The sequence below is a fragment of the Peromyscus californicus genome, unplaced genomic scaffold (assembly GCF_007827085.1).
Source record: "Peromyscus californicus insignis strain IS unplaced genomic scaffold, ASM782708v3 Scaffold_12__1_contigs__length_115047231, whole genome shotgun sequence".
NCBI classification, from domain to species: domain Eukaryota; kingdom Metazoa; phylum Chordata; class Mammalia; order Rodentia; family Cricetidae; genus Peromyscus; species Peromyscus californicus.
Window position 1 is genome coordinate 68892172 of NW_026294413.1, and position 13591 is coordinate 68905762.

Below are 13591 nucleotides of genomic sequence, written 5' to 3' on the forward strand. Positions count from 1 at the left end.
AGCCCTGTGGACTGCAGTGGCTTCCTGCAAGATGAAGTAGAGGGATGGGGTGAAAAGGAAGGCCAAAGGCATCAAAACTGGCTGAAAAGACCTCCCACCGTGGGCTGTGTGAGTGGGAGGAAGCCCGGGATCTCTAAACGCTGAGTGCTGGAAGGCGGCACTATACAAACAAGCAGTCTGTAAGGGATAGATGCTCTCCACCGCCCAGAGCTGTGGAGACTCAGACCTGTCCCCCATCTCTGGCCTATTTCCATTCCAGAGAGTGTCTTTCGCTTTCTTAAAAACTGTCTCTGAGCAGGGCGGTGGTGGCACACGCCTTTAATCCCAGCACTCAGGAGGCAGAGCCAGGCAGATCTCTGTGAGTTCGAGGCCAGCCTGGTCTACAGAGCGAGCTCCAGGACAGGCTCCAAAACTACACGGAGAAACCCTGTCTCGAAAAAAAAAAAAAAAAAAAAAAAAAAAAAAAAAAAAAAACCTGTCTCTGTTTCTATCACTGTCCATGTGTCCTTGATCAAGTCCTTTGTTTTAAACACAAGAACTAAGGAATCTCCACAGGGGCCTCTGGACTCCACCTGTGCCTGCAACAGGGATACTCAGCAGCTTCTCACTTCCTGACTCGCTCTCACCACTGGCTCCTCACTTCCGCTCCATAACCTAAAAGCCTTGCTTGGGCTCTGCTGTCAAAAGAAACCAGACCATGCAGGAACCGCAAGAGAGAGCCGGGCTGAGGTCCGACTGTCACTGTCATGGAGGCTGGCTGGGGGAAGAACTTGAATTCCAATCCTAGCCTGGCCACGCTGTGTAACATCCGACCCTCTCTGGACCCACAATAAAAATGACGGACAAGTCATGTTTTTACTCACTGGGATTTACAGGAACATTTCCTGCACTAAAGGACAGTATCTTTGAGCCTCTAAAGACTAAAAGGAACAAAAACTCGAAAATTCGAGTTCAGCCTAAGTAAAGCCACCAGCTCCAATGGGCCCCATTCCCGTGATTCGTCTACTTACTAATTCATCTCCAAAGCTTAGTCTCCAAATACCACTGTTATATCAACCTGGGAGTCCAACAATTTAATTTTTTCAATCATAATTTTTTTTATTGATTCTTTGGGAATTTCACATCATGCAGCCCAATCCCACTAATATCCCAGTCCCTCCATATTCATTCTTTACCCTTGTAGCATCACCCCCCAAAGGAAAACTTAAGAAAAAGTCAAAAAAAATAAAAATAAGAAATAAAGAAATAAAATAATAATATTAATTTAAAAATAAACAAACGAGCCAGGCGGTGGTGGCGCACGCCTTTAATCCCAGCACTCGGGAGGCAGAGCCAGGCGGATCTCTGTGAGTTCGAGGCCAGCCTGGTCTACAGAGTGAGATCCAGGAAAGGCGCAAAGCTACACAGAGAAACCCTGTCTCGAAAAACCAAAAAAAAAAAAAAAAAAACGAAAAACACTGCTCCTCTGACTTTCCCGCCTCTCCATCGCCTCTTCATTCATCTTAGTGGCACTGGGAGCTGCTGTATGTCATGCAGCAGACCCTTTTGTCCAAACATCTTTCCTTGCAAATGTTCATCATGTAATGTGTTGTTGGTCAGGTTCAAGGCCTCTGGCTTCTGGTGCACCATTAATACTGGACCGTCACAGAAACTTCTCTCAGATATCCTGCTGTTGCCTGGAGTCATGGAGATCTTGGAGCTATAGTTCTGCAGGACCAGTCCCTTCGTGCACTCCAGCAGGTCATAGATGAGGTAGATGTTGGGAAGTGTCAACTCAAAGCCCTAGATGTATGCCTGGGTGGTAGCTGACTTGGTCAATCCAAGGGGTGGAACCAGCTTTCCCAAGTGTGTATGTTGTGGGGGGGGCTCTCCTATGAGGGGCAGGACCAGCTCTCCTGTGCCAGGTCATTGAGGTTCTACTACCCCAGGTCCAGAGAAGGGTGGGGTCAGCTCTCTGGTGGGGGGAGCTGCTCTCTCGGGGCAGTGAGGGATGGGGCCAGCTCAGCACAGCCCTTGTATTTCAACACATGTTTCTCATGGGCCTCTGTGGTAACATGGGCCATGGACATCAACATAGACCCCAGCTGTGGCAGAACCATGGACCAGATACAGCCAGCAGCAGCAGCTTGGATCCAGATGTCACCAAGGCCCCGAGTGGCAGCGCAGACCTCTCAGATTGGCGTGGGCCCAGCAGCAGCGTGGTCCCAAGACTACAACATGGCCCCAGGTGGCAGCCCAGAACCTGGGCATCCTTGTGGCCTTTGCTGGCAACATGGGCCATGTACATCAATACAGACTCCAGCTGTGGTAGGATCATGGACCCAGACATGGTCCTCAGCAGCAGCCCTGGCTGGACGTCACCATGGCCCTGGGTGGCAAGCAGGCTACCCACATCAGTCCACTCCTCACCATCTTCACTTCTTCAGATCTGCCTCTTTCCACAGGACATGAACCATTCTGTCTGTCTGTCTGTCTCTCCCCCCCCCCCCCCCCCCGCCATACTCCACCATATACTTTCTCACTGTAATGGCACCTGACCTCCCCATGCCACAAGGGACCAGGCGGGTCCAGAGTTTCTTCTACTTGCCCCCAAAATTGAATTTGTAAAGCACAGATTCGACCTAGGGAGGGACGGGTCTCAGCACCGTCTAGCCCGTTTGTCTACTGGCATTATCAACAGTGAACACTACACTCTTGGAGCTTCCCTGTTTTCCTCTTCACCTCACCGGTGCCACAGAACCCAGCTGCCATAAAAGCCCACACCCAACTTTCCAGCCCAGCTACCGAGTCTCAGGCCACCCCAAGACCACTGCTTGTGTCCCAGTTCAGCGTGGAGACACCCCACTGTGGACGGCAGTGGGCTCTGGGCACAGACAGCTGGAGGCTTAGCTGAAACGTGCAATATACTACAAACCACTCCCAGTGGAGGGTCTGTTGTCCCCTCAGCTGAGGACTGGTAAGTGCGTTGGCCCCACCCCCAGCCCTCCATTCTTAGTGGTACTTAGTTCCTCCTCCCCATGCACGTAACCCCCAGCCTGCAGGAGCTCTCTAGAGAGCCAATCTTGGTTGTCTTTTGTTTCTGGGGTTTTTGTTGGGTTTTTTTTTCCCCCCAGATATTAGCTTAGGACAAAGTCTTGGTAGATACTGAGGTTAAATCTTCCAAGAAAGCAGGTGTGCACAGTACCCACAACCCTCCACCCCTGAGTTGGAAGAGCAGGGCTGGGGGAAACACCTAACATTCCAGGCCTCATCCTAGCTCTGCCCCAGGAGGCCACTAGGAGGTTGTGACGTGGGGGCAGCAGGTGAAGTGGGAGCCACTGGCTCTCCTGCTGCCCCTCACGGCCCCTCCCCATAGGTAGGGGCGTTCCCTCCCCTCAATGGTCCCGGCCATGAAGGAGACAAGAACCATGTGTGGAGTGCAAACCTTCGCTACACACACACACACACACACACACACACACACACACACACACACACCCCGTTTTTACCGGTGCTTGCTCCTCAGCCTCTCCTCTCCCAACAGCAGTCTCCTCCAGTCTAATCATACATCACAGGGTCACCAGTTCCCACCTTTGAACACTGCCCCATTACAAGCCAAGTCCCCTTCTCCCCGCTCCATCTGGAAGCAGGGCTCTCCCTCTGGGCGACCCTTACTGCTCCGCAGGCAGACAGGGTTGCCTCCACTCTCCTTACAGAGAGGGAGAGGGGTCAGCAAACGCCGGCCCTGCTTCCAGTCCCCACCATGATGGGTCTTCACAGCAGACGAGAACGGCGTGTCCCTGCCATGTTTCTATGACTCCATCCTCAACAGGAGCATCAAGAGGTGAGAACAAATCGGATTTTATTTTAGGAAAGATAAATGTAAAACACGGATTACAGAGAAAGCTTTGGGATCCTTTGGGGCCTTAGCTGCCGATCCTTTCCCTTAAGATTCTTCCAGAATGCCAAGCCCATTGCATCCCTAAGCCCACAGCCCCATATCGGGAGCCTCGAATGTTGGTGAGGTCAATCAAATCTAGAGTGGTCCTGTGGAGAATCCTGAGATGAGAACGCTGATGCGTTTTCTTTTTCCTCGAGCCTAGCATAAGTGAGCCCCAAACTGCTAGCCTAACCCAGCTGCAGACGCTCTCCTTAGATGCCGCTCCCCTCAGGTGACCAGCCCTCCAAAGCCCTCAGAGCCGAGAGGAACAGCCAGCCACCACGATATTCTCCCCGGTGATGTAGCTGGCATCTGCCGAGCACAGGAAGGACACAAGTCCCGCGCAGTCCTCAGGCTGCCCAATCCTGGATAGGAAGAATATTTGCACTCTGGTTCTGATGCCCTGGAGTTCACGGGCCACAAATGGCATGGGGTCCCATGGGGCTTAGAGGGACTCGGTCATGTGAACCCAGACTTCAGCAAAGAGAAACGCCAGTCCATAGAGAAATGAAATAGCCTCAGCTGTGCCTCCCCAGAGATGCTCACACCACCAGAGCTGCAAACCCCACTTGCCTCTGTAGCTGGTAGCTCTCCTTTAAGTGGTTCCAGACAGCCTTGTTGCTATATAACTACGCAAAGAGAAGAGACAACTCAGTCAATACAACTAAGACAAGGAAATGGGTGGGACCCTAACGTGGCCACCTGGCCAAGCAGCCATGGCTGCCTTTTGCAGCATCAGTGGACTGAGATCCAGCCGAGTTCAGAGGACAGTGATGGCCGCAGCCATGCTGTCAGGTTGGGGACACCCAGGCCTCACCACTTTGCTGAAGTCAGTCTTAATAACTCCTGGAACCAGACAATTCACCCGGATGTTCTTGGGAGCCAACTCCAATGCCAGTGTCCTAGTGAGACCCAGCAGGGCTGTTTTGCTGACATTGTAGGCACCCAGCTCCTGGAAGAGAATTACAAGCGTTTGGGATGGAGAGAGACAGAAGAAAGTATCTGTTGGATTTCTCACTCACAGAGGATCACAGCTGAACAAGCCCAGAGCTCAGACTCACTCTGCCCAGCCTTGTTAAAAAGAACAAAGCTACATGGGTACAAGCTCAGCCAGGACACCAGGAGTGAGACAAGGGTCTGTCCTGGATGTTGTCCCGGGTGGCTCTGGGAAGTACACGGCTACCCCTTCCTCTACACCAACCGAGAGCTAACCGAGCACTTACCACAAGTGGAAAATAAGCTGAGATGGACGAGACCAAGATGACGGCAGCATCCCTAGGAAGAGACAGGTGCAAAGTGAAGGTCAAGACTTATCATCAGTTGAGGTGTGATGACAGCCACTCCATGCGGTGAACGTCCCATTGCTACCTCCACCCCGTATGAGGAAACCGAGGCCAATGAGTGGCAGCGCTGAGATTCCAATCCTATTTCTCATAAACAGAACGTCCATGTTTATCCCTTATGCCAGAGGTTCTCAGCCTTCCTAATGCTACGACCCTTTAATACAGTTCTTCATGCTGTGGTGACCCCCAACCATAACATTATTTTCATTGCTACTTCATAACTGTGATGTTGCTACTGTTAGGAATCATAATGTAAACATCTGATATTTCTGATGGTCTTAGGTGACCCCTGTGAAAGGGTTGTGTGACCCCCCCACAGGGGTCATGACCCACAGGTTGAGAACTGCTGCCTTATAAATGTCCTCTTCTTCTACCTCTTCCTCAGAAGAGATGAGCAGAAAACTGAGCGCTAGAAGGAAGAGTGGAGTAGTTGGTGAAATGACCCAGACAGAGGGACAAATGCCTGTCAGTGAGCCTTGTTAACCAAGTGAGTTCCAGGAAAGGCGCAAAGCTACACAGAGAAACCCTGTCTCGAAAAACCAAAAAAAAAAAAAAGCAGACAGAGCCGGGGAGAGACTGAGTAAATGGAGGTCATCACACTAGGGAGGTGAGGCATTCCGTAAAATGTTGGTAGTGAAAGCCTGACGACCTGAGGTGGATCCCGGCACCCCTGTGAAGGGCCAAGCATGGCAGCAGACACCTGCAATCCCAGTGTGCAAAAGCGGAGACGGGAATCTCCTGAGCTCACTGGCCAGTCAAGGCAAATCAGTGAGCTCCAGGTTCAGTCAGAGACCTTGTCTTAAAAAAAAAAAAAAAAAAAAAAAAAATGGTGGGCAGAGATAGAGGAAGACATTGGCTTTTTACCTCTAGCCACACACACACACACACACACACACACACACACACACACACACACACACACAAATGATGGTCCGAGGATTAGCGAGAGATGGCTCAGTCATTAAGAGCACTAGCTGTTCTTCCTGAGGTCTGGGATGGAATTCCCAGCACCCACATGGCAGCTCACAACCATCTGTAATTGCGGTTCCAAGGGATTGGCTGCCCTCTGCTGGCCTCCATGGGCACTACACACATGTGGCGCATAGGTGTTCAGTCAGGCAAAACACTCAATATACATAAAATAATTTTAAAATGTTTTAAAAAGAAAGAAATGACGGTTGGGTTTTTCTTCTCCCAAAGACAACCTACTGCCAGTATGCAACATGTCAGCGAGGAAGCAGTAAGACTTGGGTCCAGACACAGATGCAGTCACTGAAGACAGAAAACAGAGCATAGGAAACAGCCTGGGACAGGCTTTTGTCTTTGGGGTGAAATGGGAAATCCATGTCATAGGTGTTAGGAACTACAGAGGGATTATTTAGCTGGAAGACCAGAGTCTAGGCGAGGCTGATCAGCTCACACAGTTGAGGAGATAAAAAGCCTCTTCCCATGCCTGGCAAGGTCAAGGCCACGGAGTGTATACCTATGCTCCTGGAACACTACCCTCACGCAAAACTCTGGAATTAGAAAGAATAGCCACACAGAGGGTAGGTAAGACAGGGAGATGTAGAATGTGGAGACCCCAGAGAGACCTCTTCTGCCCCTCACCCCCTCCTGGAAGTGCCCAAGCCTTCTCCTGACTCTGCTCCTGCACCCCAGTCTCCCCAGCTCCCAACAGTTCTCATCCTCACCCTACATCCTTACCCTCTCTTCTCCATGTGGGGCAGCAGCTGGCTCAGCAGCAGGGCTGGGGCCTTCACATTCACATTTAGGATCTGAAATCAGAGCAAGTGAGGGGCAGGGTTGGAGGAAGCCATGGTCAGCCCTGGCCACGTGACACTTGGAGTCTTAAAATTTGTCCGGACTTGAGAGACCAGTTCCATTTCTGAGTGGGTCAAGACATTTCCAACTTGCCCATGGCTAAGGCAAGTCAGGCTAAGAGATAGGCCCGTGAGCACAGCCTCAAAAATATTTAGAGTAGTCTTAAGAAAGGAGATGGCTTTTTAAGAGATTGGGCTGAGCCAGGCATGGTGGGGCATGATTGTAATCCCCAGCACTTGGAGGAGAAAGCTGAGATTCGGGAGTTCAAGGCCAGCCTCAGATAAACAGTGAGTCTGAAGTCAGTCTGGGCTGCAGGAGACCCTTTCACAAAAGGAGACAGAAAAGCAGGAAGAAGAGGAGGAACAGGAGGGACAGGAGGGGGAGGGGGAGGCGGCACCAACAGAAACTGGAAACTAGACTGTTCTGGCTATTTGGAAAGAAGCTTTGAGAACAGGTCACCAGAAAGGGGTTAAAGGCATGTGCCACCACTGCCCGGCTGTGTCTGCTAAATCTTTCATTGGTTAAATGCTTTAGTGATAGACTCAGAGTCGCCAATAGGAGTCCCTGTCACATTAAGGAAAGATCTAAAGACTTCCTCTTGGAGGAGTTTGACCAAGAGCTAGCCCAGATGTGGATTCTCCACTTCTCTCGGTGTCTCCGGTCACCGTGGAGCGTATGGTTTCTGGCCTGTCTATAATCTCTCTGTGGAATGTGTCTGAGTCTGTGTCCCTACGGCTGCCTGATGTCGGTCTTGTGAATCTGTCCCTAACAGAGGGCTGTGTTCTTTCTCTCTTTTATTGAGCAGCCCAGAAAGCATCACATTCGGAAGTTATGAGGGACACTCAGAAATCCTCAGCGAAGTTCCACAAGGGATTAAGTCACAAACTGACCCAGATAACAGACCAACAGAGGCTATCAAGCAATACCCAGGTGCTGCTTCCAGCGTTTATGGCAGACAGCTGTTTCGTTAGGTGGCTTTCAACCTGTTTTATTTTCAGCAAGTGATTATCATAGCACACTTACAAACACACATACATTGAGCTCTGGGTCAGAGGCATGGAAGAGTATATACATTACAGTTATGCACTAACTTGGGTTGTAAAAGTCAACTACATAGGAAATCCTAGGCAAGTGATGTTGGTGTTATATTTCTCTTTTATTTTCTTTCTTTCTTTCTTTTTTTTGTGGTTTTTTGAGACAGGGTTTCTCTATGTAGTTTTGGTGCCTGTCCTGGATCTCACTCTGTAGACCAGGCTGCCCTCTAATTCACAGAGATCCGCCTGGCTCTGCCTCCTGAGTGCTGGGATTAAAGGCGTGCACCACCACCGCCCGGCGTATTGTTCTCTTAAAGGCAGGTTAAACAAATAGTTTGAGTACAGTAGGCTAGCAACCTTAAGTCTTAAAGGACCTCAAGGTATATTATTAACACTGGCTGTGAGGTCCAGCAAAAGTTCCAGTCACTTAGAGTGTAAGAGAGATTTTCATTCTGGTCATATTACCATCAGTTCCAAACTCATTTTATGACAATGCCTCCAAGATGTTGGCAGATATGATCCATGGACAATCACTCCATCAAAAATGCCTGTCCAGTGAGCAGAAAAGCTTATTGACTATCTGGTCCTTGAATAACAGGGGTGCATCAGAGAGGGTCAGGTCAGTGGTCGGCATGTGCTAGCCACTTCAAGAGGGATGCTTTCTAACAGTCTAAGAAAAAAGTCATGGTCTCATGAATTGAGACACCAAAAGGAACGACTCAGAAGGAACGAAAGACTGTTTGCAATGAAATGCCACATGCGTAGTCACAAATGGCCTTTCAGAGACATTGGAAATGAAGCTACCTAGCCTGGGAAGCCCCTCAGTGGCAGCTGCCGGCAGTTCAAATTTCAGGTCATCTCTGAGGATGGAGTGAAGGGCACTCAGTCAGGGGCAGTGACAAAGGAGGGGACTGAAGATGGTATCATCAAAACCCAGCACACCAAGGTCAGCTGGCAGAAAGAGCCTTGACTCAGTGTGTGGAACACAGCAGGGAATGCTGACAACAGGGATAATACAATTCATTCCACGTCCATCTGGTCTACCAGAGAGAACTGTGAACAGACCATAGGACCCAATAGAATAGGAAGTGGGAGACTAACAGACCCCAAGATAACTTAGAGTCTTTTTTTTTTTTTTTTTTTTTTTTTTTTGGTTTTTCGAGACAGGGTTTCTCTGTGTAGCTTTGCGCCTTTCCTGGATCTCGCTCTGTAGACCAGGCTGGCCTCGAACTCACAGAGATCCGCCTGCCTCTGCCTCCCGAGTGCTGGGATTAAAGGCATGTGCCACTGCTGCCCAGCCTCTTAGAGTCATTTTTTTTTTTTTTTTTTTGGTTTTTCGAGACAGGGTTTCTCTGTGTAATTTTGGTGCCTGTCCTGGATCTCGCTCTGTAGACCAGGCTGGCCTCGAACTCACAGAGATCCGCCTGCCTCTGCCTCCCGAGTGCTGGGATTAAAGGCATGTGCCACTGCTGCCCAGCCTCTTAGAGTCATTTTTTTTTTTTTTTTTTTTTTGGTTTTTCGAGACAGGGTTTCTCTGTGTAATTTTGGTGCCTGTCCTGGATCTTGCTCTGTAGACCAGGCTGGCCTCTAAATTCACAGAGATCTACCTGCCTCTACCTCCCGAGTGCTGGGATTAAAGGCATGTGCCACTGCTGCCCAGCCTCTTAGAGTCTTTTTTTTTTTTGGTTTTTCGAGACAGGGTTTCTCTGTGTAGCTTTGCACCTTTCCTGGAACTCACTTGGTAGCCCAGGCTGGCCTCGAACTCACAGAGATCCACCTGGCTCTGCCTCCTGAGTGCTGGGATTAAAGGCGTGCGCCACCACTGCCCGGCATAGAGTCATTTTTTACAGAGTCTCTCCCAGACCCTTAAGGGTAAGGAGTGAATTCATGGTGGGCCAGAATGTCTGGGTCCGTAGACCCAGTCCTGACTAATCAAGTCCCCAGAGGAACACTATAAGCCATGTACAGCCCGACAAGACTCTTCCTGATATAGTCATGTACCCAGGCCCTGGAACAGTATCTAGCACATAGTAAGTGATAGTTAATCTTGGCTGTCACCTTGATTGATTGATTGATTGATTGATTGATCGATACTTAGATTAGTAAAGCATACTCCTGGGTATGTCTGTGAGGGTGTTCCAGAGAGATTCTTGAGAGATCTGCTGTGAATGTGGGCAGCACCACCCAATATAATATGATTTGAATAAGAATGGCCCCTATATTTTGAATGCTTAGTCATCAGGGAGTGGCACTACTTGAAAAGGACTAGGAGGTGTGGCCACAGGTGTGTTGGAGTAGCTGTGGCCTTACTAGAGGAAGTGTATCACTGGGGGTGGGTTTTGGGGTTTCAAAAGCTCAAGCCAGGCCCAGTGTCTGTCTGTCTCTCTTCCTACAGCCTGCATGAGAATCCAGATGTAGAACTCTCAGCTACTTCTCCAACACCATATCTGCCTGCCTGCTGCCATGCTCCCTGCCATGATGAAAATGGACTAAACCTCTGAAGCATTAAGCAAGCACCAATCAAATGCTCTCTTTCATAAGAGTAGGCGTGGTCATGGTGTCTCTTCACAGCCATGGGGCCTCGACTAAGACAGAAGGGGAAGAAGGAAGCCCGCCACGGCGGGCATCTGCTCCCTCCTCTGCCTCTTGGCCACCATAAGGTGAGAACTGCCTCTCCTCCAAGCCCTCCTGGCATGACACTCTACCTCATCACAGCCCCTAAGTAAATAAAGCCACACATGGTCTGAAACTCTGCGCTAAGAACCAAATCTTCCTCCCTGGGTTTTATCAGATAATTAGTCGTGATGACAACCAACCAGCAAAACAGTCACTGAGCAAGCAAGTGTATAAGCGATGGGAAGAAAAAGCAGGAAGAGTGTGGGGGCTGGATTTTAAAATAAACCACAATACAGCATAAATCAGCCCCACCGTCCAGGGCCCGCCTTTACAGTACCTTCTGGAAGGAGCCCAGTACAGAGCTGGGATCAGACCCCCAGCTCCCTTGACTGACATCTCACCTTGTCCCACACCTGTTCACTGGCCCCCAGAGTGCTCCCCACCAGAGGGTTGACTCCAGCGTTGCACACCAGGAAATCCACACCTCCAGAGTGCTCCAGAGCCTACGGGAGAGAGTTGTGGGAGAGGGTGGAGATGGCCCGAGAAGGACTCATCTTTCCAGAGCAGCCTAGGAGTGCAGGTCTTTGAGGCCCAGCTTGCTGCTGTGATGCTACATTAACCAGGAATGGTCACAGAGACCCTGTGACAACCAACGTCTTGTAAAGGAAAGCATCCTGACTGGACCCATGGGTCCTGAGGTCTAACACGTTCCCCAGGAATCATCTGGGGCATCCCCCACCCCTTTATACATTTCTTCAACTGTGGAGTTCTGTCACTCTGCAGAAGGCCTGGGTCCCCATTCCCATCCTGCCTTTCTCAGGGCTGAGCGGTGAAGAAGCAGAGGTTCTGGGCTTCCTTCTCCTTGTCCTTCACTCCTTGACCTCTCACCTTGGCCACTAGCCGTTGCCGATCCTCAGCCTTCCCCACATGGCACACAGTGCCAGCCACACTCAGCCCTTCCTCCTGCAGCATGGCCACCGCCCTGTCCACATTCTGCTGTTTCCGGCTGCTGATGACCACGTGGGCTCCATCCTTGGCCAGCCGTCGGGCAATGGCAAAGCCAATCCTGCGGACAGGCAGAGTGCAAGTCAAACTCACCCCTTTCCAACTCCCTCCCGAAAATCCACAAAGATGTGGATACCCTGCTCTGCAACGCTGAGTCTCTCCACAGAGGCCAAGGTCCCTCTGTGTAAGAGGTTAAGACCCCAGGAGATCAGAACACTCACCCGACAGTGGACCCTGTGAGCACAGCCACCCGCTTATCCAGGACTCCGCTCTGGGCTGCTCCACTGCTCTGCATTCTCGCAGAGAACCCACTGCTTGAGTGGGACAGGTACCGCTGGGCCCAGGCCGCTGCTCGGAGCATGGTAAACAGGCTTGATCCTGCTGGATCCGGCTACCCTGGAGGAAAGGGTCCATTGCTTCTTAGTGTGGCACTAGTGAGCTTGAGATAGTCTCCTACCTCCCCCATCACCCCAACACACATACACACACACATACACACACACACACACACACACACACACACACACACACACACACACACGGCTGGCAGCAGAGGGTGCAGGAGACCCAGTTAGACAGAGTTCATTTCAACTGAGTCTCAGGTCAGGAAACAACTGTGAAAATCCCATAGTTATAAAACTGACTCGTAAGAGCTGGATCTCAGTGACAGAGTATTTGCCTGGAACATATAAGCCCCGAGCTTCATCCCTAACACTCAAGAAGGGAAAGGGGAAGGGGGGAGGGACAGGGGAGGGGAAGGGAAGGGGGGGGAAGGAAAAAATATTAACTCATAAGAATGAAGTGAGGTTCCATATAAGACAGTGAATTAGAAGCCCTACTGGTTCAACTGAATGAAAGAAAAACAGTCAGGATAATACACAATAATCTGTATTCCTAAAAGAGATAATAACTGAACAATAATGTAATAACTAAGCTTAATAAGCCAGGTGAGAACCCCCACCAAGCAGGCAGGAGGGCCCACGAGCACACGCCCATCGGGAACACATGGCTAGGGGCTCAGGGCCAAGGTCAGCAGGGGCCCCAGCGAAGCATGCCCTCCCTCACACCAGTGATGCCCCGGAACAACCAGCTGGAGAGGGAGTGAAGCCAAGAGCTGGCTGAACCACAGCGGAGACAGAGGACCACACAGACTGTGGAGCCAGAGGCTGAAGCTTGACACACACAAGTCTGAAGCAGAAATTTCTGTGAGGAGACAGATAAGCGGAGTGGCGGTGGGGAGGGCAGGCACTGAAGGTTACATATCACACAGGTAGAGAGAAATGCAGGATTAGAGCCTCCTGTGCAGCCAGAGGCTGAAGTGTGCCAGGTGCAGCCCAAAACACAGATGCTCTGCATGCTGGCCTCCAGCTGACTCAGTTGGAACCTTCAGGAAATGACTTCCTATACGCAGAGAGAGAGATACTAAAGGAACATCCCCCCCAAACCCAGGGTCCTAAAACAGGCCCACGGTTCCAGGAAGTCTGCTGCTGGTGGAATTCTGGAAGGAGCTGACCCCCGCCACACACACCCTGAGCCGAGAGGTTGCAAGAACAGGCATTCTAATGTCTCCCAGCCTTCAGTGTATCCACGACCACAGCTTCTGGATCTGGCAAAGCCGTGCCTGCCTCACTCCTACACCCTCAGTTGCAGAATCTCCTCCCAGGCTCTAGACTGTGTGTTCTCCGGCACCCTCACACACTGCCTCTGCGTCTTGAGACGACCCTCTCAGAACTATAAAAGGCTGCTCCTGCTGTCTCGGCCGAGCTGGGTTTCCATTCTCTCATTTCCCTGTGCTTGTTTAATTCTTGTATTTTGGTACCAAAACTACCTCCAGGAAGGCAGAAGTCCACTGG

At 50.6% G+C, this 13591-nt stretch overlaps 1 protein-coding gene across 1 annotated transcript; it reads right to left on the reverse strand.

The window, feature by feature from the left end:
- Positions 1 to 3824: 3824 nt before the first annotated feature.
- On the reverse strand, positions 3825 to 13373 carry LOC128107958 (dehydrogenase/reductase SDR family member 2, mitochondrial-like). Its single transcript, XM_052734288.1, has 9 exons — positions 13267 to 13373; positions 11960 to 12134; positions 11622 to 11799; positions 11135 to 11236; positions 6967 to 7037; positions 5143 to 5194; positions 4737 to 4871; positions 4493 to 4548; positions 3825 to 4284 (listed from the first exon to the last, which is right to left on the reverse strand). The coding sequence occupies exons 2-9, from the start codon at positions 12097 to 12099 to the stop codon at positions 4173 to 4175; spliced, it is 846 nt and encodes a 281-aa protein (XP_052590248.1). The 5' UTR covers positions 12100 to 12134; positions 13267 to 13373; the 3' UTR covers positions 3825 to 4172.
- Between the last annotated feature and the right edge of the window lie 218 nt (positions 13374 to 13591).

Coding starts and splice junctions, on each gene's coding strand:
- LOC128107958 (XM_052734288.1), bottom strand. CDS start 12,099: ATGCTCCGAGCAGCGGCCTGGGCCCAGCGGTACCTGTCCCACTCAAGC. Junction 11,237..11,621: donor GGCAACGGCTAGTGGCCAAG/GTGAGAGGTCAA, acceptor TCTCTCCCGTAG/GCTCTGGAGCACTCTGGAGG. Junction 4,285..4,492: donor GAGAGCTACCAGCTACAGAG/GCAAGTGGGGTT, acceptor CTTCCTATCCAG/GATTGGGCAGCCTGAGGACT.